At 51.5% G+C, this 26421-nt stretch overlaps 1 protein-coding gene across 1 annotated transcript in view; it reads left to right on the top strand.

The window, feature by feature from the left end:
- Nucleotides 1–26421, top strand: part of IFT172 (intraflagellar transport 172) — a 192286-nt gene that overhangs the window by 45772 nt on the left and 120093 nt on the right. The window contains 4 exon segments of the mRNA XM_075341695.1: nucleotides 13579–13664; nucleotides 13862–13974; nucleotides 14136–14303; nucleotides 14395–14531. Of these exon segments, the coding sequence (XP_075197810.1) occupies nucleotides 13579–13664; nucleotides 13862–13974; nucleotides 14136–14303; nucleotides 14395–14531 (504 nt within the window).

Below are 26421 nucleotides of genomic sequence, written 5' to 3'. Positions count from 1 at the left end.
TGCCATGAGATCTCTTCTCATTGATGGCCCAGGTAACTCATGAACTAACACATCTGTGAAAGACAGTTATCAATGTGTGCTTTGGTGGACAAGGTATGGGTGACACTAGGGTTCAGTACCCAGGTTACCAGATTCACTCAGTCTTGTAAGACATGTGCCTAAAACAAGGTAGGAAAAACTGTAAAGATCCCTCTAAAACACACCCCTCATCCGCTCTACCCACTCCACAGGTTGGAGATTATTTATAGACGTATACCACAAGTAGGTTTATGCAAATTTGTGCGTATTGTATATTTCTTCGGCGCTCCATTGGGAGACCCAGACGATTGGGTGTATAGCTACTGCCTCCGGAGGCCACACAAAGTATTACACTAAAAAGTGTAAGGCCCCTCCCCTTCTGCATATACACCCCCCGTGGATCACGGGCTGCTTCAGTTTTTATGCTTTGTGCGAAGGAGGTCAGACATCCACGCATAGCTCCACTGTTTTAGTCAGCAGCAGCTGCTGACTATGTCGGATGGAAGAAAAGAGGGCCCATACTAGGGCCCCCAGCATGCTCCCTTCTCACCCCACTTTTGTCGGGTGTTTGTTAAGGTTGAGGTACCCATTGCGGGTACGGAGGCTGGAGCCCACATGCTGTTTTCCTTCCCCATCCCCCCTCGGGGCTCTGGGTGAAGTGGGATCTTACCGGTCTCCAGGCACTGAGACCGGGCTCCATCCACAGACCCGGAGATCCTGCTGGATATGGAGCTGGGTATCGTCAGGGACAGGGCCCTGCTACATTAAGGTACTCTGTGTCCCTGTACACATCGCGCACACACACACCAGCATTGCTGGGAGTGCTAGTGCGCCGGGGACAACAGCGCGGAGCGCTTGTGCTATTATTCACTGCAGCTTAGCTGAGTGAATTTATGTGTTAGAAACTGCCGCGCCGGCCGCTGCGGGGTGTTTTACACTGTGGCGCGGCTGGGACTTGTGGTGCGCCGGGGACTTCCGCGCTGGCCGTGCACATAGGACGGCCGCGCTTATTACTCGAGTCCCCGGCTTTGCGGCCTAGTTTTCGCTTCGTTCCCGCCCCCAGCCCTGCCAGTCAGGGGAGGGGCGGGACGCTGTACAGAAAGTCAGCGCCGAGAGCTGGAGTCTGCTTTGCATTCTCCAGCCCCCTTCACTGGACACAGTGGGACGCCAGTTTCCCGCTCTTGTCTGGGGCACGCCCACGGCCCGCCCCTCTTCACAAGACGCCGGCAGCCATTCCTGCACGCAGTCTGGGCTGGAGAAGGGAGACAAGCTCTGGGCAACCAGTTACAGGATCGGGCGACCACACACCCGCCTTTGGGCGGGCGGTAAGCAGCACCTGAAGTGCTGACCCCACTAATGCCATTTGTACTTTATGCCTAGATGGCTAGACTACAGCAGCAAAAAGCAAGGGTGCTAAGGCACAGGCTTTCTAGGCTGCTTGTATTGCATGTGCTGAAGTGTTCATTTGTACTTTATGCTGGTATGCTATACACTGCACTGTACGGTCGCTATTCTTGGCTATATACTCCTAGATGGCTGGACAACAGCAGCAAAAAAGCAAGGGTGCCAAGGCACAGGCTTTCTATGCTGCTTGTACTGCACGTGATACTGTTCCACACGGCAGGCTCCACTGTCCCCATTGTGTGCAATGCTCCCCCGTAGCATTTGGTCAGCCGGGGTCTCTGCTAGAGGTGGCTAAAGGAACCACCTGTGAACCCTGTCCAGGGACAGGGACGGAGTTGCAGTTTCGGCTGATAGGTCTGTGACTGTGACTAACATCTTAGAGACTTTGCAGTCCAGACGGACCATGGGCAATGTTGATACGCCCTCATTTGGAACAAATCAGTGCTCCGGGGGGGTCCCATGCATCCCAGGGCGCAGGCTCTGACACGGATGACAGTCCCAGACAGCCTAAGCGAGCTCGCTGGGAGCGGCACTCGGCTTCATCACTGGTTAGGGTCCCAGCGGGACTCTCTGTATGATAAGGCAGACGTAGCTGATCAGGACTCTGCTCCTGAGACCGCTCTCAATCCGGATACTCCGGATGGTGACGCCATAGTGAATGATCTTCTAGCGTCCATCAAGGGAATGTTGGATATTTCTCCCTCAGCTCCTCCGGTGGAGGACTCAGCCTCACAGCAGGAGAAATCCCTTTTCAGTATCTCAAATGTATATTGAGTACTTTTCTGGCCACTCTGACTTCAGAGAAGCAATCCGGAAACACCACACTTATCCAGATAAGCGTTCTCCAATCGTATTAAGGATACACGTTATCCTTTTTTCTCCCTGACGTGGTCAAGCGCTGGACCCAGTGTCCAAGGGTGGATTCCCCTATCTCCAGGCTTGCGGCTAGATCCATAGTTGCAGTGAAAGATGGGAATTCACTTAAAGATGCCATGGACAGACAGATGGTCCTCTGGTTGAATTCTGTCTATGAAGCTATCGGCGTGTCGGTTGCTCCGGCATTCGCAGCCGTATGGGCATTCCAAGCTTTTTCAGCTGGTCTTGCGCACGTGGACACTGTCACATGTACATCTGTGCCGCAGATGGCGTCCTTAACCTCGCAATGTCTGCATTGCGACTTACGCTATTAATGCTGTCCTGCACTCTACGAGCCGTACGTCAGTGGCGTCCGCCAACTCCGTGGTTTTACGCAGAGCCTTGTGGTTGAGGGAATGGAAAGCAGATTCTGCTTCCAAAAAAGTGCTTAACCAGTTTGCCGTTATCTGGTGACAGACTGTTGGTGAGCGATTGGATGAAATCATTAAACAGTCCAAGGGTAAGGACTCTTCCTTACACCAGCCCAGATCAAACAACAAGAGGAAGGGACAGTCGAGGTTTCGGTCCTTCCCAGGCTCGGGCAGGTCCCAATTGTGCTCGTCCAAAAGGACTCAAAAGGCTGAGAGAGGCGCAGATTCCTGGCAGGCTCAATCACGCCCAAGGAAGGCAGCCGGAGGAACCGCTACCAAGGCGGTTTCCTCATGACGTTCAACTCTCTCTCTCCGCATCCGCGGTCGGTGGCAGACTCTCCCGCTTTGGCGACATTTAGCTGCCACAGGTCAAAGACCGGGGGGTGAGAGACATTGTCTCACGTGTACAGGATAGAGTTCTGTTCTCGTCCTCCGACTAGATTTTCAGAACTTCCTCACCTCCCGACCGAGCCGATGCTCTTCTGCAGGCAGAAGGAGTGGTAATCCCTGTTCCTCCTCAGGAACAAGATACGGTTTTTACTCCAATCTGGTTGTGGAACCAAAAAACGACGGCTCTTCCGTTCCGTTTTGGACCTAAACCTGCTCAACAAGCACGTGAAAACCAGGCGGTTCCGGATGGAATCCCTCCGCTCCGTCATTGCCTCCATATCTCAAGGAGATTTCCTAGCGTCAATAGACATCAGGATGCTTATCTCCACGTGCCGATTGCTCCAGAGCACCGGTGTTGGCTACAATTCGTTATTGAAGACGAGCATCTTCAGTTCGTAGCCCTGCCCTTCGGTCTGGCGACAGCCCCACGGCTTTTCACCAAGTTCATGGCAGCAGTGGGAGTAGTCCTGCACTCTCAGGGTCACTCTGTGATCCCTTACTTGGACGATCTACTTGTCAAGACACCCTCTCAAGAGGCATGCCGACACAGCCTGAACGTGGCACTGGAGACTCTCCAGAGTTTCGGGTGGATCAGAAACTTTTCAAAGTTAAATCTGACACCGACCCAATCGCTGACATATCTTGGCATGGAGCTTCACACTCTCTCAGCGATAGTGCAGCTCCCGCTGGACATACAGCGTTCACTACAGACGGGGGTGCAGTCTCTCCTTCAAGGCCAGTCACACCCCTTAAGACGCCTCATGCAGAGGCAGTCCTTTTCGCGCAGTTTCATCTGCGTCCACTTCTATAGGACATTCTTCGCCAATGGGATGGGAAGTCAACGTCCCTAGACAGGAACGTACCCCTTTCTCAGACGGGCAAGGACTCTCTTCAGAGGAGTCCACCCTTCAGATCAATGTTCTGGAAATCTGGGCAGGGTATCTTGCCCTGCAAGCCTTCCAGCAGAGGCTGGAAGGCAAACAGATCCGAATTCAGTCGGACGACTTTGCAGCGGTGGCATACATCAACCACCAAGGCGGAACACGCAGTCGGCAAGCCTCCCAGGAAGTCCGGCGGATTCTGATGTGGGTGGAAGACAGAGCATACACCATATCCGCAGTTCACATCCCGGGCGTACAAAACTGGGAAGCAGACTTCCTCAGTCGCCAGGGCATGGACGCAGGGGAATGGTCTCTGCACCCGGACGGGTCTCAAGAAATCTGTAGCCGCTGGGGGAGGCCGGACGTCGCCCTAATGGCGTCTCGGCACAACAACAAGGGCCCGATTTTCATGGCGCGGTCTCACGATCAAAGAGCTCTGGCGGCAGGCGCCTTAGTTCAGGATTGGTCGCAGTTCCAGCTACCCTATGTGTTTCCCTCTCTGACACTGTTGCCCAGAGGGCTACGCAAGATCAGCTCCGATTGCCGCCGCGCCATCCTCGTCGCCCCAGACTGGCCGAGGAGGTTGTGGTACCTGCATCTGTGGCATCTCACGGTCGGCCAACCGTGGGCACTACCAGACCGGCCAGACTTACTGTCCCAAGGGCCGTTTTTTCCATCTGAATTCTACAGCCCTGAACCTGACTGGTGGCCATTGAGTCCTGGATCCTAGCGTCTTCAGGATTATCTCAAGACGTCATTGTCACCATGAGACGGGCTAGGAAGCCGACGTCTGCCGAGATCCACCACAAGACGTGGAAGATATTCTTATCTTAGTGCTCTGCTCAGGGAGTGTCTCCCTGGACATTTGCATTGCCTACTTTTCCTTCCTTCCTGCAATCTGGTTTGGGAAAAGGTTTGTCGCTCGGCTCCCTTAACGGACGAGTCCCAGCGCTGTCTGTATTCTTTCAGAAGCGCATAGGGCGACTTCCTCAGGTACGCACGTTCCTGCAGGGGGTTTGTCACATTGTCCCTCCGTACAAGAGGCCGTTAGACCCATGGGATCTGCACAGGGTACTAATTGCTCTCCAGGAGCCGCCCTTTGAGCCTCTGAGGGATGTTTCACTTTCTCGACTTTCACAGAAAGTGGCCTTTTTGGTAGCGGTCACGTCTCTTCAGAGAGTGTCCGAGCTCGCAGCGCGGTCATCCAAAGCTCCCTTCTTGGTGTTTCACCAAGACAAGGTAGTGCTGCGCCTGATTCCGGGGTTTCTCCCTAAGGTGGTATCCCCCTTTTCATCTCAGTCAGGATATCTCCTTACCTTCCTTTTGTCCTCATCCAGTTCATCGATATGAATTGGATTTGTATTTGTTGGATCTGATGAGAGCGCTCAGAATCTACATTTCCCGCACGACGCCCCTGCGTCGCTCGGATGCACCCTTGGTACTTGTCGCTGGTCAGCGCAAAGGGTCGCAGGCTTCCAAATCCACCCTGGCTCGATGTATCAAGGAACCAATTCTTGAAGCCTACCGTTCTGCTGGGCTTCCGGTTCCATCAGGGCTGAAGGCCCATTCTACCAGAGCCGTGGGTGCGTCCTGGACATTACGGCACCAGGCTACGGCTCAGCAGGTGTGCCAGACGGCTACCTGGGCGAGTCTGCACACCTTCACCAAGCGTTATCAAGTGCATGCCTACGCTTAGGCGGATGCCAGCCTAAGTAGAAGAGTCCTGCAGGCGGCGGTTGCCTCCATGTAGGGAAGGGCTGTTTTTACAGTCCAAACTTGAGGTATTAATTTACCCACCCAGGGACTGCTTTTGGACGTCCCAATCGTCTGGGTCTCCCAATGGAGCGCCGAAGAAGAAGGGAATTTTGTTACTTACCGTAAATTCCTTTTCTTCTAGCTCCAATTGGGAGACCCAGCACCCGCCCCTGTTCCTTCGGGATTTTTTGGTTGTTCGGGTACACATGTTGTTCATGTTGAATGGTTTCGGTTCTCCGATGTTCCTTCGGATTGAATTGTTTAACCAGTTATTGGCTTTCCTCCTTCTTGCTTTTGCACTAAAACTGAAGCAGCCCGTGATCCACGGGGGGTGTATATGCAGAAGGGGAGGGGCCTTACACTTTTTAGTGTAATACTTTGTGTGGCCTCCGGAGGCAGTAGCTATACACCCAATCGTCTGGGTCTCCCAATTGGAGCTAGAAGAAAAGGAATTTACGGTAAGTAACAAAATTCCCTTCATTTCTTTCCAGGCTTGATCAGAGGCATTCCAGTGCAGAAAATGACATTGTTGCTGAAAAGCACATGATTGAGGTGGTCTGTTGGGGTTCCGGAAGTGGGTAAAAGTGCATATTTTATAGGAAGGTGATTAGGGAGATCTTACAGTATCTGGAAAGTAGAAGCTTTCCACACTCCCCACCCTCCACAGAGAAGTGGAAAGGCTGAATGACAGTCAAGATAAAAAATACAGAAGATAAAGGTGGAAACTGGCAAGTCATGGACCAAATGCATGTTTTGTTAACTAGGTCTCAATATAAGATATTTCTTGGTTTAGCACCTAGAACATGGTTATATTTCCCACAGATACTTCAGATTCAGCAGGATATAGTGACCAGGGATGTAGAAGTTTTATATGACTGACTAAATAGTGTGATAAGCCGGTGTATTCTCCAATTCCAGATCCTAAATCAGTGCCAGTAGCACGTGGTCTCCAGCCAGGAGAGGGGGTGATCCTAAAAACACAAGTGACAAAGAGCCATGAGCCATGACTAGATGGGCCGATTCCCAACCACAGAAACTTCCATAAAGCTTGAGGGAAAACCCATCTGGATATACAGCAGTTGATTAAGGATCAATTTAAGATCTGTAATTTTAGAATACACCTGTTCACACTTTTTAGGCAGTTATATAAGGCTTGGACATTGCTGGTCAGGATATCGCACTGTATCTGAAGTTTCTGTGTGAAATACAATTCTGTTCTAGGTGCTAAACCAAAAAAATATCTTATGTAGAGACCTAAACATGTGGTCACAATTGTTGGTCCCCCTCACCCTCGTTTATTGAAAGAAAACCCCACAGTGGTCACAGAAATAACTTGAATCTGACAAAAGTAATACAAAATCTATGCAAATGAACAAATGAAAGTCAGACATTGTTTTTCAGCTTCCACATAATTTAAAAAAAATAAAAATAAAACTGATGAAACAGGCCTGGACAGAAATGATAGCGCCCCTGAAAATGTGACAAAAGGGACATGTTAAATCAAGGTGTGTCCACTAATTAGCATCACAGGTATCTACACTCTTGGAATCAGTCAGTGGCTTGTATATTGGGCTACAGATACTCCCTGTGTTGTTTGGTGACATGGTGTGTACTGCACTCAACATGTACCAGAGGAAGCGAAGGAAAGAGTTGTCTCAGGTGATTAGAAAGAAAATTATAGACAAGCATGTTAGAGGTAAAGGTTATAAGACCATCTCCAAGCAGCTTGATGTTCCTGTGACTACAGTTGCACATGTTATTCAGAAATGTAAGATCCATGGGACTGTAGCCAACCTCCCTGGACGTGGCTGCAGGAGGAAAAATGATGACGGATGATACTACTGGTAACAAAAGAGCCCAGAAAAACGTCTAAAGAGATTAAAGGTGAACTTCAAGCTCAGGGAACATCAGTGTCAGATCGCACCATCCGTCACTGTTTAAGCCAAAGTGGACTTCATGGGAGAAGACCAAGGAGGACACCATTGTTGAAAAAAAATCATAAAAAAGTCAGACTGGAATTTGCCAAACTACATGTTGGCAAGCCACAAAGCTTCTGGGACAATGTACTATGGACAGATGAGACAAAAATGGAACTTTTTGCAAGGCACCTCAGCTCTATGTTCACAGATGGAAAAATGAAGCATATCTTGAAAAGAACACTGTCCCTACTGTGAAACATGGAGGAGACTCTGTTATGTTCTGGGGCTGCTTTGCTGCATCTGGCACAGGAGGACTTGAATCTGTGCAGGGTACTATGAAATCTTAAGACTATCAAGGGATTCTAGAGAGGAATGTGCTGCCCAGTGTCAGAAACTTGGGCTCAGTCGCAGGTCATGGGACTTGTAACAGGATGACCCAAAACACAAAGCTAAAAACACCCGAGAAAGGCATAAAAGTAAACACTGGACTATTCTGAAGTGGCTTCTATGAGCCCGGACCTAAATCCTATTGAGCATCTGTGGAAAGAGCTGAAACATATGGAAAATGCGACCTTCACACACCAGACACAAGGAGACGTTTTTTTCATGAGTCGCCAAAATACCTGTGGAGAGGCGCAGAAGTCTCATTGACAGTTACAGGAATCGTCTGATTGCAGTGATTGCCTCAAAAGGGTGTGCAACAAAATATTAAGTTAAGAGGAAGGAAGAGAGGAAGGAAGGAAGAGCGGAAGGAAGAGAGGAAGGAAGGAAGAGAGGAAGGAAGGAAGGGAGGAAGGAAGGGAGGAAGGAAGAGAGGAAGGAAGAGGGGAAGGAAGGAAGGAAGAGAGGAAGGGAGGAAGGAAGAGAGGAAGGAAGGGAGGAAGGAAGTGAGGAAGGAAGTGAGGAAGGAAGAGAGGAAGGAAGAGGGGAAGGAAGGAAGGAAGGTAGAGGGGAAGGAAGGAAGAGAGGAAGGAAGGAAGAGGAAGGAAGTGAGGAAGGAAGGAAGAGGGGAAGGAAGGAAGGAAGAGGGGAAGGGAGGAAGGAAGAGAGGAAGGAAGGAAGAGAGAAAGGAAGAGAGGAAGGAAGGAAGAGAGGAAGGAAGAGAGGAAGAGCGGAAGGAAGAGAGGAAGGAAGGAAGAAAGGAAGCGAGGAAGGAAGAAAGGAAGCGAGGAAGGAAGAAAGGAAGCGAGGAAGGAAGAAAGGAAGGAAGTGAGGAAGGAAGTGAGGAAGGAAGTGAGGAAGGAAGAGGGGAAGGAAGGAAGGAAGGTAGAGGGGAAGGAAGGAAGAGAGGAAGGAAGAGAGGAAGGAAGAGGGGAAGGAAGGAAGGAAGAGGGGAAGGGAGGAAGGAAGAGAGGAAGGAAGGAAGAGAGAAAGGAAGAGAGGAAGGAAGGAAGAGAGGAAGGAAGAGAGGAAGAGCGGAAGGAAGAGAGGAAGGAAGGAAGAAAGGAAGTGAGGAAGGAAGAAAGGAAGCGAGGAAGGAAGAAAGGAAGAGCGGAAGGAAGAGAGGAAGGAAGGAAGAGAGGAAGGAAGGAAGAAAGAGAGAAAGGAAGAAAGGAAGGTTTCATGAGGTTTATTTTTAAAAATTCTGTGGAAGCAGAAAAGCAGCAATGTCTGACGTCATCTGTTCATTTCCATAGATGTTTATTACTTTTGTCAGGTTCAGGTTATTTCTGTGACCATTGTGGGGTTTTCTTTCATTAATGAGGTGCGAGGGACCAACAATTGTGACCACGTGTGTATTTATTAATGAAAGCAAAGCAAAAGCTAGCATACGTTCCATGACTTATTAGTGTCCAATTTTCTCTTCTGTATTTTTACCTGACGGCCCCATTCAGCCTCCACCTTCCCTCTGCCCTGTGGATGGTGAGTGTGGAAAGCTGCTAATTCCCAGATACTGTAAGATCTCTATAATGACCTCTGCTAGAAAATATGCACTTTTCCACTTAAGGAACCCCATTTTTACATATCACTTGTGTTTTTCAGCAGTAACATAGTTTTCTGCACTGGGTATGCCTCAGATCAATCCTGGAAAGAAATTCACAACACGCACAAACTCGTATAAACCTTCTTGTGGTAGATGTATATAATCAATCTGCAATCTCTGCAATGGTAGAGCAGATGAGTGTTTGTTTCTTCGAGGTGTTAACAGGTTTTCTACATTGTATTAGACACTCTGCTTACAAGACTGGATGTGTCAGGCCACCTAGGTACTAAACCCTAGTGTCACCCATACCTTGTCCACCAAAGCACAAACATATAACTGTCTTTGTCAGCTGTGTTAGTCCATGGGTTACCTGGGCCATCATTGTGTAGAGAGCTCATGGCAGAGAAAGCTTACTACCCTTTATCCCGGGCTTCCTCAGTCACTGGCTCCCTGCATCTCGCACTCCATTCTTTGTTGAATCGTTTGTTCCTGTGAGGATTTAAGAACATCAGGAGTGACAGGTGCCACAGAAGTGATAGGAGCCACTGAGGTGCTGGTCTGCATTGGTAAAAGACTCTCAACTCTGTTTTCTTGTCGGCTGCATCTGTCCGACCATGTCCTCTGACGCCATCAGTGTCCACTCAGCTGTGAGCTCTATCTCCACTAGGCCAGCCTCATTTGATAACACGAGAGCCTCCATTCAGGCTCATACAGACTTCTGTCTTTATAGGTTTCTCATGTGACAATATGAAAGATCTGCTGCCTATATACACATTTGACCATCTTACCATTTGCTGCTCTACACGCTACAGTGATTGTAAATCTTCATCTCTGCCTCCTGTACTGATAGGAGGACGTGGTTCGGCTTTTATCACCTCATGTTGTGTAACCTCAGCATATCCAGTGTAAAATCGACCAGCATCTTGGTATCTGGATCCATCTACGAAAAAACTCAAAATCTGCATTAGCAATGGGCTCATTTGAGACATGTTCAAACCCTGCTGTTTTTTTGTTGCATCAGAGCAATCATAAGATGTATGCATGTATGTATGTATGTATGTATGTCTGCTGTATCCTCCGCTACAGATAAAAATATAAAGAAACCTTAAAAGAAAAATTTAATAGGGGACTTTCCACATCTTTCCCCCTTTTTCTAAATCCATTATCCAAACCATAGCTGGATTCAAAACTGTGTGCCACTTGAGTTCTACATTTGGGGCATAAGAAAGTCACATTGTGTCTGGATTATACCGAACTAGGAACACAATAAATCCCATGTTATCTGTAACTTTGTAATGGGGAACCATTTCTGTGGCCTCATGGCTTGAACCACAGCAATATCTGATACAAGAAGTGCACCTCTTCTGACGAGTCCAGACTACCTGGATAATAAGCCACAGGTCTCTGCTGTAAACCATGTTTTTTGGTCAGTGTAGGCTTCTGTATTGTAATCTTTCTTTCCTCTGAGACTCCTCTGTACTGACAGAACTGTAGTTTGTTCTCTGCTGGGAAATACAAAAGAAAATAGATGACTCCTAACATAAAATGTAATAAAGACAGAACTCCATAAATTATCCACATACTTTAAATTTAAGCAACACAACCTCCAGATATGGAGGAGTCTATTTTTGCAAAATTAAGGACATTACAACAAGCAATATTCATTATCAGTGAATTGTGGGCACCTTGTGATAACAATGTCTATGTATACTATAACCTCTTTATGTCCATGAAGGGAGAAAAAACACATACTGGCAGTCTGGGAGCAGAGGCATGGAATAAAAATGAGTTTTCCAAGTAAATCACCATAAAATGCTTTGATGACTTCCCATAAACCATTATTTGCATACACAAAAGACTTCCCTGCTCCAGTATCTAACAAGAAATCTAAATTTATTCAAAGTTAATTTAATCATTGTGGTAGGATAAGTAAAATAAAAAAAACTATTTCTAATTACTTTTACAAATATCTTAAGGTGAGGAAAAATAATTTACAAAGAATTGTTAAATATAGGGAAAACTCATGTTTTAAAGGGTGGGTGTTTTTTTTTCTTTTTTTCCTGTCGGCCTTTAGGTTGTAACAGATAACAGGACCATCCATGTGCTTTCAGATGTGTTAGTTGGTGGGGGCTACTTTTTTTTTTTTTCTTTTCTTCCTGTAAGGTAAAAAAAAAAGCTTACTGGCTTTTATTCTACAAGTTTGAATCAAGTCTCGCTCCTTAGCCAATATCAAAAAGGTCTTTTTTGGGTTTTTTTAATAAAATCTTTTCTCCAAGACACAAGTTTACACGCCCCTCGCTATTAGGTTTTGTTTTTTTCATTCACAAGACTGTTCACAACATGCGTCTCTCAGCTCCATTCAATTCATCCATAAATGGAGAAATACTTTTAGCAAGCAAGACAACTGCTCAGGAGGAACGTTTGTTGGTTAGAAAATCCAAAGCCAGCCCCTCTTCCACTGCAGCAGAGCTCCAACAGGCCTGGTCACCTCAAGCCCCTGTGTCACCTAGAACAGTTTGTAGGATTCTGTCTCAAAATGGCCTCCATGGTCGAATCAGTGCCCAGAAGCCAGCACTAAACAAAAGGCATTTGCCAAGTCCCACAGCCTGCTAAACAGATGGACGCTGGAAAAGTGGCAGAAGGGGGACTTCTCCGATGAATCTTCAGTTGAATTACACCACAGCCGCTGCAAATACTGCAGGAGACCAACTGGAGCCCGTATGGATCCAAAATACACCCAGAAAACAGGTAAGGTTGGTGGTGGAATATCATGGTCTGGGGTTGCATTCAGTATAAGGGTGTGCGAAACATTTGCAAGGTGGAAGGCAATATCAATAGCCAAAAATATCAAGAAGTATTAGCTACCTCTTACATTCCCAATCATAAAAGAGGTCAAATTCTGCAGCAGGATGGTCTCCATCTCATACATCCATCTCTACAACAAAGGTCCTCCTGGCAAAGAAGATCAAGGACCGGCCAGCCCAGTCACCAAACATGGACATCATTGAGCATGTTTGGGGTCGGATGAAAGAGGAAGCATGGAAGACAAAACCAAAGAGTCTAGATGAGCTCTGGGAGGCAGGTAAGATGCATTCTCTGCTATTCCTGATGACTTCAATAAATTGTATGAATCATTGTGGAGCCGCATGGATGCCGTCCTTCAAGCTCATGGAAGTCACACAAAATATTAAATATGGCTCTAATAGCACCACAACTTCATTCACCAATGTTGTGCCACATATCTTTGTATTAGAAGGGAATTATTTGTTTGAATTTCACATTACTTTCTGTGGGCGACAAAACGTTTGTCTTGCCAAAATCTGACCTTTCTGTGTTCATTAAATGATTAATATTTCAGCTTTGCAGCAACTTTATTTTCATAACCTCAACCAAATTTGGGAGGGTTTCAGCTTTCAAAAGAGTAATTTATAAAACCATTGGATAAATTAAGTCAGGTTATAAGCTTTTATTTACATTACATGGAGAAGCGACAGAACTTCTGTCAGGGAGTGTATACTGTACAGTAGTGGTCATCACAAATCAGCAAAAACAGACAAACTGAATCCTATCAAGAATTTCCTGTTACTACCATTATTTCCATGTACAACATGCACTGGTGTTCTGTTCGGCGGGCATGCTTCCAAACAAAAAGTTTGCTAGGTCTTACTTTCAGGGGAGGCCTTATATTTAGCAGTTCAGCAAAACCTCTACTAGGTCTTTTTTCAGGGGATGTCTTATTTTCGGGGAAACTGGGTAGTACCTCACACAAAGAAATATCTTCTCTGAACAATGCACCAATAAGAGCAGTAGGGGTGTGAACGGTAATTTGAAAGTTCCCTGTCCATCAGTGTTTTCTGAGCCTTATGACATCATTAGCTATAAGACAAGGTGTGTGTGTGTGTGTGTGTGTGTGTGTGTGTGTGTGTAATGTATAGATAGGTAGGCGACCCCAGAGCAGCCCTACCTCTCTGCCTGCTTGACTGATCTCCCCTTCATTACAGTGTGCGTCTGAATGAGAGGAGACAGCGAGGAGCAGAGGACAACAAGAAGCTGGCCTACCTTATAGACATGAAGACCATCGCTATAGGTACTGTCCTCTTATGCTGAGCTGGCCCGCGGGTGCCTGTCATAGAGCGCCAAGTCTGCGTGTAGATAGGAGACATGAGGTTTTGATCCCTGTATGTTGGATAGTGATGATGATGACGATGAGAGTAGTAGCATGACTCTTCCTTCAGCTCGTGCAGTATTTCACGCCGCACACCGGTAATATTCCTTCTCTTGCAGTGGACCTGCTCTCCGGATATAATTTAGGCCTCATCACTCATGACACCAAGATCGATTGGTTGGAGCTGAATGAGACCGGCCATAAACTGCTCTTCAGGGATAAGAAGCTTCGGGTGAGTGGATCGATCCTGCCTTGGGGTCCACCTGCCCCGGGGTCTGCCCTACACCTCCTCCTGTTCTGATCCCACTGTGTGGTAGTTGTGACCTCCCCGCCTCCCCTCTCGTACTGCTGAGGATGAGGCTTTTTTTCATTGTGCCCCTTGTTCATTTGCAGCTGAACCTCTTTGATGTGATTTCTGGGCAGAAGACGACCATCCTGAATTACTGTTCCTACGTCCAGTGGGTGCCCGGGAGCGACGTGGTGGTGGCTCAGAACCGGAGCAATCTGTGTGTCTGGTACAATATCGATTCTCCAGAGAGGGTCACCATGTTCCCCCTGAAGGTAGTGATGAGAGGTGTCCTGTACAGCAGCTGTAGTGAAGGTCCTCTGATTCCACCTGTGGTAACTCATCTTCTGTGTCTCACCGCTATAGGGAGACATTGTGGAGCTAGAGCGCAATGAGGGAAAGACGGAAGTCATCGTCACCGAAGGGGTTAACACTGTGTCTTACACACTGGACGAGGGATTGATTGAGTTTGGCACAGCCATCGATGATGGAGACTATTACCGGTAAGACATGGTGATGTCCTGCGGCCTGTGGGCAATGTGATGATGGATGTCCTCCTGACGTCTGGGTGCGGTCTCCTCATCATCCTGCATACGTCCTGATCACCGGTGTGCAGTGTGATGATGGATCTCCTCCTGACGTCTGGGTGCGGTCTCCTCCTCATCATCCTGCATACGTCCTGATCACCGGTGTGCAATGTGATGATGGATCTCCTCCTGACGTCTGGGTGCGGTCTCCTCCTCATCATCCTGCATACGTCCTGATCACCGGTGTGCAATGTGATGATGGATCTCCTCCTGACGTCTGGGTGCGGTCTCCTCATCATCCTGCATACGTCCTGATCACCGGTGGGCAATGTGATGATGGATGTCCTCCTGACGTCTGGGTGCGGTCTCCTCATCATCCTGCATACGTCCTGATCACCGGTGTGCAGTGTGATGATGGATCTCCTCCTGACGTCTGGGTGCGGTCTCCTCCTCATCATCCTGCATACGTCCTGATCACCGGTGTGCAGTGTGATGATGGATGTCCTCCTGACGTCTGGGTGCGGTCTCCTCATCATCCTGCATACGTCCTGATCACCGGTGTGCAGTGTGATGATGGATCTCCTCCTGACGTCTGGGTGCGGTCTCCTCCTCATCATCCTGCATACGTCCTGATCACCGGTGTGCAGTGTGATGATGGATCTCCTCCTGACGTCTGGGTGCGGTCTCCTCCTCATCATCCTGCATACGTCCTGATCACCGGTGTGCAGTGTGATGATGGATGTCCTCCTGACGTCTGGGTGCGGTCTCCTCATCATCCTGCATACGTCCTGATCACCGGTGTGCAGTGTGATGATGGATCTCCTCCTGACGTCTGGGTGCGGTCTCCTCCTCATCATCCTGCATACGTCCTGATCACCGGTGTGCAGTGTGATGATGGATCTCCTCCTGACGTCTGGGTGCGGTCTCCTCCTCATCATCCTGCATACGTCCTGATCACCGGTGTGCAGTGTGATGATGGATCTCCTCCTGACGTCTGGGTGCGGTCTCCTCATCATCCTGCATACGTCCTGATCACCAGTGTGCAGTGTGATGATGGATCTCCTCCTGACGTCTGGGTGCGTTCTCATCATCCTGCATACGTCCTGATCACCGGTGTGCAGTGTGATGATGGATCCTGACGTCTGGGTGCGGTCTCCTCATCATCCTGCATACGTCCTGATCACCGGTGTGCAGTGTGATGATGGATCTCCTCCTGACGTCTGGGTGTGGTCTCATCATCCTGCATACGTCCTGATCACCGGTGTGCAGTGTGATGATGGATCCTGACGTCTGGGTGCGGTCTCCTCATCATCCTGCATACATCCTGATCACCGGTGTGCAGTGTGATGATGGATCTGCTCCTGACGTCTGGGTGTGGTCTCCTCATCATCATCCTGCATACGTCCTGATCACCGGTGTGCAGTGTGATGATGGATCCTGACGTCTGGGTGCGGTCTCCTCATCATCCTTCATACGTCCTGATCACTGTCAGAATGGGCAGATACTTGGCAAATGAGATGTAATGGTGATAAATGTAAAGTAATGCACCTAGGACGGAGTAATCCTATAGCTGCGTATACATTAAATAGAAGTAAACTCGGGACTACAGAACAGGAGAAGGACTTGGGTATTCTCATTACAAATAAGCTGAGCAGCAGCATCAATGTCAGGCAGCAGCTGCTAAAGCAAACAAGATTTTAGGGTGTATAAAAAGAGAGATTAGATCCCGTGATCCCAACGTATTGTTACCCCTCTATAAATCACTTGTAAGGCCACATCTGGAATACGGGATCCAGTTTTGGGCTCCACATTTTAAAAAGAACATTCAGAAGTTGGAGTCAGTTCAAAGGCGGCAACTAGACTACTACAAGGAATGGAAGCCGCCCGTATGATGAGTAATGGAGGCCGCCCGTATGATGAGTAATGGAGGCCGCCCGTATGATGAGGAATGGAGGCCGCCCGTATGATGAGTAATGGAGGCCGCCCGTATGATGAGTAATGGAGGCCGCCTGTATGATGAGTAATGGAGGCCGCCCGTATGATGAGTAATGGAGGCCGCCCGTATGATGAGGAATGGAGGCCGCCCGTATGATGAGGAATGGAGGCCGCCCGTATGATGAGGAATGGAGGCCGCCCGTATGATGAGGAATGGAGGCCGCCCGTATGATGAGGAATGGAGGCCGCCCGTATGATGAGGAATGGAGGCCGCCCGTATGATGAGTAATGGAGGCCGCCCGTATGATGAGTAATGGAGGCCGCCTGTATGATGAGTAATGGAGGCCGCCCGTATGATGAGGAATGGAGGCCGCCCGTATGATGAGGAATGGAGGCCGCCCGTATGATGAGGAATGGAGGCCGCCCGTATGATGAGGAATGGAGGCCGCCCGTATGATGAGTAATGGAGGCCGCCCGTATGATGAGGAATGGAGGCCGCCCGTATGATGAGGAATGGAGGCCGCCCGTATGATGAGGAATGGAGGCCGCCCGTATGATGAGGAATGGAGGCCGCCCGTATGATGAGTAATGGAGGCCGCCCGTATGATGAGTAATGGAGGCCGCCCGTATGATGAGTAATGGAGGCCGCCCGTATGATGAGTAATGGAGGCCGCCCGTATGATGAGGAATGGAGGCCGCCCGTATGATGAGTAATGGAGGCCGCCCGTATGATGAGGAATGGAGGCCGCCCGTATGATGAGGAATGGAGGCCGCCCGTATGATGAGGAATGGAGGCCGCCCGTATGATGAGGAATGGAGGCCGCCCGTATGATGAGGAATGGAGGCCGCCCGTATGATGAGGAATGGAGGCCGCCCGTATGATGAGGAATGGAGGCCGCCCGTATGATGAGTAATGGAGGCCGCCCGTATGATGAGTAATGGAGGCCGCCCGTATGATGAGTAATGGAGGCCGCCCGTATGATGAGTAATGGAGGCCGCCCGTATGATGAGGAATGGAGGCCGCCCGTATGATGAGTAATGGAGGCCGCCCGTATGATGAGGAATGGAGGCCGCCCGTATGATGAGTAATGGAGGCCGCCCGTATGATGAGGAATGGAGGCCGCCCGTATGATGAGGAATGGAGGCCGCCCGTATGATGAGGAATGGAGGCCGCCCGTATGATGAGGAATGGAGGCCGCCCGTATGATGAGGAATGGAGGCCGCCCGTATGATGAGTAATGGAGGCCGCCCGTATGATGAGTAATGGAGGCCGCCCGTATGATGAGTAATGGAGGCCGCCCGTATGATGAGTAATGGAGGCCGCCCGTATGATGAGGAATGGAGGCCGCCCGTATGATGAGTAATGGAGGCCGCCCGTATGATGAGGAATGGAGGCCGCCCGTATGATGAGGAATGGAGGCCGCCCGTATGATGAGGAATGGAGGCCGCCCGTATGATGAGGAATGGAGGCCGCCCGTATGATGAGTAATGGAGGCCGCCCGTATGATGAGTAATGGAGGCCGCCCGTATGATGAGGAATGGAGGCCGCCCGTATGATGAGGAATGGAGGCCGCCCGTATGATGAGGAATGGAGGCCGCCCGTATGATGAGGAATGGAGGCCGCCCGTATGATGAGGAATGGAGGCCGCCCGTATGATGAGGAATGGAGGCCGCCCGTATGATGAGTAATGGAGGCCGCCCGTATGATGAGTAATGGAGGCCGCCCGTATGATGAGGAATGGAGGCCGCCCGTATGATGAGGAATGGAGGCCGCCCGTATGATGAGGAATGGAGGCCGCCCGTATGATGAGTAATGGAGGCCGCCCGTATGATGAGTAATGGAGGCCGCCCGTATGATGAGTAATGGAGGCCGCCCGTATGATGAGTAATGGAGGCCGCCCGTATGATGAGGAATGGAGGCCGCCCGTATGATGAGGAATGGAGGCCGCCCGTATGATGAGGAATGGAGGCCGCCCGTATGATGAGGAATGGAGGCCGCCCGTATGATGAGGAATGGAGGCCGCCCGTATGATGAGGAATGGAGGCCGCCCGTATGATGAGGAATGGAGGCCGCCCGTATGATGAGGAATGGAGGCCGCCCGTATGATGAGGAATGGAGGCCGCCCGTATGATGAGGAATGGAGGCCGCCCGTATGATGAGGAATGGAGGCCGCCCGTATGATGAGGAATGGAGGCCGCCCGTATGAGGACAGGTTGAAAAAGTTAGATATGTTTAGCTTAGAAAAAAGCCGTCTCAGAGGAGATCTCATTTATATGTATAGATACATGTGTGGTCAATATAAAGGACTGGCACATGACTTATTCCTTCCAAAGACAGTACTAAGGACCAGGGGCAGTCACTGCGGGGGGAGACAATACTAAGGACCAGGGGCAGTCACTGCGGGGGAAGACAATACTAAGGACCAGGGGCAGTCACTGCGGGGGAAGACAATACTAAGGACCAGGGGCAGTCACTGCGGGGGAAGACAATACTAAGGACCAGGGGCAGTCACTGCGGGGGAAGACAATACTAAGGACCAGGGGCAGTCACTGCGGGGGAAGACAATACTAAGGACCAGGGGCAGTCACTGCGGGGGGAAGACAATACTAAGGTCCAGGGGCAGTCACTGCGGGGGAAGACAATACTAAGGACCAGGGGCAGTCACTGCGGGGGGAAGACAATACTAAGGACCAGGGGCAGTCACTGCGGGGGAAGACAATACTAAGGACCAGGGGCAGTCACTGCGGGGGAAGACAATACTAAGGACCAGGGGCAGTCACTGCGGGGGAAGACAATACTAAGGACCAGGGGCAGTCACTGCGGGGGAAGACAATACTAAGGACCAGGGGCAGTCACTGCGGGGGAAGACAATACTAAGGACCAGGGGCAGTCACTGCGGGGGAAGACAATACTAAGGACCAGGGGGCACTCACTGCGGGGGGGAAGACAATACTAAGGACCAGGGGCAGTCACTGCGGGGGGGAAGACAATACTAAGGACCAGGGGCAGTCACTGCGGGGGGAAGACAATACTAAGGACCAGGGGCAGTCACTGCGGGGGGAGACAATACTAAGGACCAGGGGCAGTCACTGCGGGGGAAGACAATACTAAGGACCAGGGGCAGTCACTGCGGGGGAAGACAATACTAAGGACCAGGGGCAGTCACTGCGGGGGGGAAGACAATACTAAGGACCAGGGGCAGTCACTGCGGGGGGAAGACAATACTAAGGACCAGGGGCACTCACTGCGGGGGGGAAGACAATACTAAGGACCAGGGGCAGTCACTGCGGGGGAAGACAATACTAAGGACCAGGGGCACTCACTGCGGGGGAAGACAATACTAAGGACCAGGGGCAGTCACTGCGGGGGAAGACAATACTAAGGACCAGGGGCACTCACTGCGAGTGGAAGACAATACTAAGGACCAGGGGCAGTCACTGCGGGGGAAGACAATACTAAGGACCAGGGGCAGTCACTGCGGGGGAAGACAATACTAAGGACCAGGGGCAGTCACTGCGGGGGAAGACAATACTAAGGACCAGGGGGCACTCACTGCGAGTGGAAGACAATACTAAGGACCAGGGGGCACTCACTGCGGGGGAAGACAATACTAAGGACCAGGGGCAGTCACTGCGGGAGAAGACAATACTAAGGACCAGGGGCAGTCACTGCGGGGGAAGACAATACTAAGGACCAGGGGCAGTCACTGCGGGGGAAGACAATACTAAGGACCAGGGGCACTCACTGCGGGGGAAGACAATACTAAGGACCAGGGGCAGTCACTGCGGGAGAAGACAATACTAAGGACCAGGGGCAGTCACTGCGGGGGAAGACAATACTAAGGACCAGGGGCAGTCACTGCGGGGGAAGACAATACTAAGGACCAGGGGCACTCACTGCGGGGGAAGACAATACTAAGGACCAGGGGCATACACTGCGGGGGAAGACAATACTAAGGACCAGGGGTAGTCACTGCGGGGGAAGACAATACTAAGGACCAGGGGCATACACTGCGGGGGAAGACAATACTAAGGACCAGGGGCACTCACTGCGGGGGAAGACAATACTAAGGACCAGGGGCAGTCACTGCGGGGGGAAGACAATACTAAGGACCAGGGGCAGTCACTGCGGGGGAAGACAATACTAAGGACCAGGGGGCACTCACTGCGGGGGAAGAGAATACTAAGGACCAGGGGCAGTCACTGCGGGGGAAGACAATACTAAGGACCAGGGGCAGTCACTGCGGGGGAAGACAATACTAAGGACCAGGGGCAGTCACTGCGGGGGGAAGACAATACTAAGGACCAGGGGCACTCACTGCGGGGGGAAGACAATACTAAGGACCAGGGGCAGTCACTGCGGGGGGAAGACAATACTAAGGACCAGGGGCAGTCACTGCGGGGGAAGACAATACTAAGGACCAGGGGCAGTCACTGCGGGGGAAGACAATACTAAGGACCAGGGGCAGTCACTGCGAGGGAAGACAATACTAAGGACCAGGGACACTCACTGCGAGGGAAGACAATACTAAGGACCAGGGGCAGTCACTGCGGGGGGAAGACAATACTAAGGACCAGGGGCAGTCACTGCGGGGGAAGACAATACTAAGGACCAGGGGCAGTCACTGCGGGGGGAAGACAATACTAAGGACCAGGGGCAGTCACTGCGGGGGAAGACAATACTAAGGACCAGGGGCAGTCACTGCGGGAGAAGACAATACTAAGGACCAGGGGCAGTCACTGCGGGGGAAGACAATACTAAGGACCAGGGGCAGTCACTGCGGGGGAAGACAATACTAAGGACCAGGGGCACTCACTGCGGGGGAAGACAATACTAAGGACCAGGGGCATACACTGCGGGGGAAGACAATACTAAGGACCAGGGGTAGTCACTGCGGGGGAAGACAATACTAAGGACCAGGGGCATACACTGCGGGGGAAGACAATACTAAGGACCAGGGGCACTCACTGCGGGGGAAGACAATACTAAGGACCAGGGGCAGTCACTGCGGGGGGGAAGACAATACTAAGGACCAGGGGCAGTCACTGCGGGGGAAGACAATACTAAGGACCAGGGGGCACTCACTGCGGGGGAAGAGAATACTAAGGACCAGGGGCAGTCACTGCGGGGGAAGACAATACTAAGGACCAGGGGCAGTCACTGCGGGGGAAGACAATACTAAGGACCAGGGGCAGTCACTGCGGGGGGAAGACAATACTAAGGACCAGGGGCAGTCACTGCGGGGGAAGACAATACTAAGGACCAGGGGCAGTCACTGCGGGGGGAGACAATACTAAGGACCAGGGGCACTCACTGCGGGGGGAAGACAATACTAAGGACCAGGGGCAGTCACTGCGGGGGGAAGACAATACTAAGGACCAGGGGCAGTCACTGCGGGGGGAAGACAATACTAAGGACCAGGGGCACTCACTGCGGGGGGAAGACAATACTAAGGACCAGGGGCAGTCACTGCGGGGGGAAGACAATACTAAGGACCAGGGGCAGTCACTGCGGGGGAAGACAATACTAAGGACCAGGGGCAGTCACTGCGGGGGAAGACAATACTAAGGACCAGGGGCAGTCACTGCGAGGGAAGACAATACTAAGGACCAGGGACACTCACTGCGAGGGAAGACAATACTAAGGACCAGGGGCAGTCACTGCGGGGGGAAGACAATACTAAGGACCAGGGGCAGTCACTGCGGGGGAAGATAATACTAAGGACCAGGGGCAGTCACTGCGGGGGGAAGACAATACTAAGGACCAGGGGCAGTCACTGCGGGGGAAGACAATACTAAGGACCAGGGGTAGTCACTGCGGGGGAAGACAATACTAAGGACCAGGGGCATACACTGCGGGGGAAGACAATACTAAGGACCAGGGGGCACTCACTGCGGGGGAAGAGAATACTAAGGACCAGGGGTAGTCACTGCGGGGGAAGACAATACTAAGGACCAGGGGCATACACTGCGGGGGAAGACAATACTAAGGACCAGGGGGCACTCACTGCGGGGGAAGAGAATACTAAGGACCAGGGGCAGTCACTGCGGGGGAAGACAATACTAAGGACCAGGGGCAGTCACTGCGGGGGAAGACAATACTAAGGACCAGGGGCACTCACTGCGGGGGAAGACAATACTAAGGACCAGGGGCAGTCACTGCGGGGGGAAGACAATACTAAGGACCATGGGCAGTCACTGCGGGGGAAGAGAATACTAAGGACCAGGGGCAGTCACTGCGGGGTAAGACAATACTAAGGACCAGGGGCACTCACTGCGGGGGAAGACAATACTAAGGACCAGGGGCAGTCACTGCGGGGGGAAGACTATACTAAGGAGCATGGGCAGTCACTGCGGGGGAAGACAATACTAAGGACCAGGGGCAGTCACTGCGGGGGGAAGACAATACTAAGGACCAGGGACACTCACTGCGGGGGGAAGACAATACTAAGGACCAGGGGCAGTCACTGCGGGGGAAGACAATACTAAGGACCAGGGGCAGTCACTGCGGGGGGAAGACAATACTAAGGACCAGGGACACTCACTGCGGGGGGAAGACAATACTAAGAAGAGAAATTTGTCAGCTCACCCCTCTTCACTCCTGGACTCTGCACCGATGCAAGGAACGCCCTGGCCCGGGCGGAGACGAAGGCAGCAAGAATCAAATATCCAGCATCAAGGAGGATAAAAATAAAACTTGTATTTATTTGTATAAGTATAAAAACATACAGACTGTGCAGTGGACACAGAGGCACAAGTGCAAAAAGTGGATCTATCGGACGCGTTTCGACCAGAGAGTCTTATTCATGCCATGAATAAGACTCTCTGGTCGAAACGCGTCCGATAGATCCACTTTTTGCACTTGTGCCTCTGTGTCCACTGCACAGTCTGTATGTTTTTATACTTATACAAATAAATACAAGTTTTATTTTTATCCTCCTTGATGCTGGATATTTGATTCTTGAAGACAATACTAAGGACCAGGGGCACTCACTGCGGGGGAAGACAATACTAAGGACCAGGGGCAGTCACTGCGGGGGAAGACAATACTAAGGACCAGGGGGCAGTCACTGCGGGGGGAAGACAATACTAAGGACCAGGGGGCACTCACTGCGGGGGAAGACAATACTAAGGACCAGGGGGCACTCACTGCGGGGGGAAGACAATACTAAGGACCAGGGGCAGTCACTGCGGGGGAAGACAATACTAAGGACCAGGGGCAGTCACTGCAGGGGGAAGACAATACTAAGGACCAGGGGCAGTCACTGCGGGGGGAAGACAATACTAAGGACCAGGGGCAGTCACTGCGGGGGAAGACAATACTAAGGTCCAGGGGGCAGTCACTGCGGGGGAAGACAATACTAAGGTCCAGGGGGCAGTCACTGCGGGGGGAAGACAATACTAAGGACCAGGGGCAGTCACTGCGGGGGGAAGACAATACTAAGGACCAGGGGGCACTCACTGCGGGGGAAGACAATACTAAGGACCAGGGGGCACTCACTGCGGGGGGAAGACAATACTAAGGACCAGGGGCAGTCACTGCGGGGGGAAGACAATACTAAGGACCAGGGGCAGTCACTGCGGGGGAAGACAATACTAAGGACCAGGGGCAGTCACTGCGGGGGGAGACAATACTAAGGACCAGGGGCACTCACTGCGGGGGGAAGACAATACTAAGGACCAGGGGCAGTCACTGCGGGGGGAAGACAATACTAAGGACCAGGGGCACTCACTGCGGGGGGAAGACAATACTAAGGACCAGGGGCAGTCACTGCGGGGGGAAGACAATACTAAGGACCAGGGGCAGTCACTGCGGGGGAAGACAATACTAAGGACCAGGGGCAGTCACTGCGGGGGAAGACAATACTAAGGACCAGGGGCAGTCACTGCGAGGGAAGACAATACTAAGGACCAGGGACACTCACTGCGAGGGAAGACAATACTAAGGACCAGGGGCAGTCACTGCGGGGGGAAGACAATACTAAGGACCAGGGGCAGTCACTGCGGGGGAAGACAATACTAAGGACCAGGGGCAGTCACTGCGGGGGGAAGACAATACTAAGGACCAGGGGCAGTCACTGCGGGGGAAGACAATACTAAGGACCAGGGGCAGTTACTGCGGGAGAAGACAATACTAAGGACCAGGGGCAGTCACTGCGGGGGAAGACAATACTAAGGACCAGGGGTAGTCACTGCGGGGGAAGACAATACTAAGGACCAGGGGCATACACTGCGGGGGAAGACAATACTAAGGACCAGGGGCACTCACTGCGGGGGAAGACAATACTAAGGACCAGGGGCAGTCACTGCGGGGGGGAAGACAATACTAAGGACCAGGGGCAGTCACTGCGGGGGAAGACAATACTAAGGACCAGGGGGCACTCACTGCGGGGGAAGACAATACTAAGGACCAGGGGCATACACTGCGGGGGAAGACAATACTAAGGACCAGGGGTAGTCACTGCGGGGGAAGACAATACTAAGGACCAGGGGCATACACTGCGGGGGAAGACAATACTAAGGACCAGGGGCACTCACTGCGGGGGAAGACAATACTAAGGACCAGGGGCAGTCACTGCGGGGGGGAAGACAATACTAAGGACCAGGGGCAGTCACTGCGGGGGAAGACAATACTAAGGACCAGGGGGCACTCACTGCGGGGGAAGAGAATACTAAGGACCAGGGGCAGTCACTGCGGGGGAAGACAATACTAAGGACCAGGGGCAGTCACTGCGGGGGAAGACAATACTAAGGACCAGGGGCAGTCACTGCGGGGGAAGACAATACTAAGGACCAGGGGCACTCACTGCGGGGGAAGACAATACTAAGGACCAGGGGCAGTCACTGCGGGGGAAGACAATACTAAGGACCAGGGGCACTCACTGCGGGGGAAGACAATACTAAGGACCAGGGGCATACACTGCGGGGGAAGACAATACTAAGGACCAGGGGTAGTCACTGCGGGGGAAGACAATACTAAGGACCAGGGGCATACACTGCGGGGGAAGACAATACTAAGGACCAGGGGCACTCACTGCGGGGGAAGACAATACTAAGGACCAGGGGCAGTCACTGCGGGGGGGAAGACAATACTAAGGACCAGGGGCAGTCACTGCGGGGGAAGACAATACTAAGGACCAGGGGGCACTCACTGCGGGGGAAGAGAATACTAAGGACCAGGGGCAGTCACTGCGGGGGAAGACAATACTAAGGACCAGGGGCAGTCACTGCGGGGGAAGACAATACTAAGGACCAGGGGCAGTCACTGCGGGGGAAGACAATACTAAGGACCAGGGGGCACTCACTGCGGGGGAAGACAATACTAAGGACCAGGAGCAGTCACTGCGGGGGAAGACAATACTAAGGACCAGGGGCACTCACTGCGGGGGAAGACAATACTAAGGACCAGGGGCAGTCACTGCGGGGGAAGACAATACTAAGGACCAGGGGCACTCACTGCGGGGGAAGACAATACTAAGGACCAGGGGCAGTCACTGCGGGGGGAAGACAATACTAAGGACCAGGGGCAGTCACTGCGGGGGGAAGACAATACTAAGGACCAGGGGCAGTCACTGCGGGGGAAGACAATACTAAGGTCCAGGGGCAGTCACTGCGGGGGAAGACAATACTAAGGACCAGGGGCAGTCACTGCGGGGGAAGACAATACTAAGGACCAGGGGCAGTCACTGCGGGGGAAGACAATACTAAGGACCAGGGGCAGTCACTGCGGGGGAAGACAATACTAAGGACCAGGGGCACTCACTGCGGGGGAAGACAATACTAAGGACCAGGGGCAGTCACTGCGGGGGGAAGACAATACTAAGGACCATGGGCAGTCACTGCGGGGGAAGAGAATACTAAGGACCAGGGGCAGTCACTGCGGGGGAAGACAATACTAAGGACCAGGGGCACTCACTGCGGGGGAAGACAA

Source organism: Anomaloglossus baeobatrachus, chromosome 3 (assembly GCF_048569485.1).
Source record: "Anomaloglossus baeobatrachus isolate aAnoBae1 chromosome 3, aAnoBae1.hap1, whole genome shotgun sequence".
NCBI classification, from domain to species: Eukaryota; Metazoa; Chordata; class Amphibia; order Anura; family Aromobatidae; genus Anomaloglossus; species Anomaloglossus baeobatrachus.
Note: the sequence above shows the minus strand (reverse complement) of the source record. Positions and strands in the feature narration are given on the sequence as shown.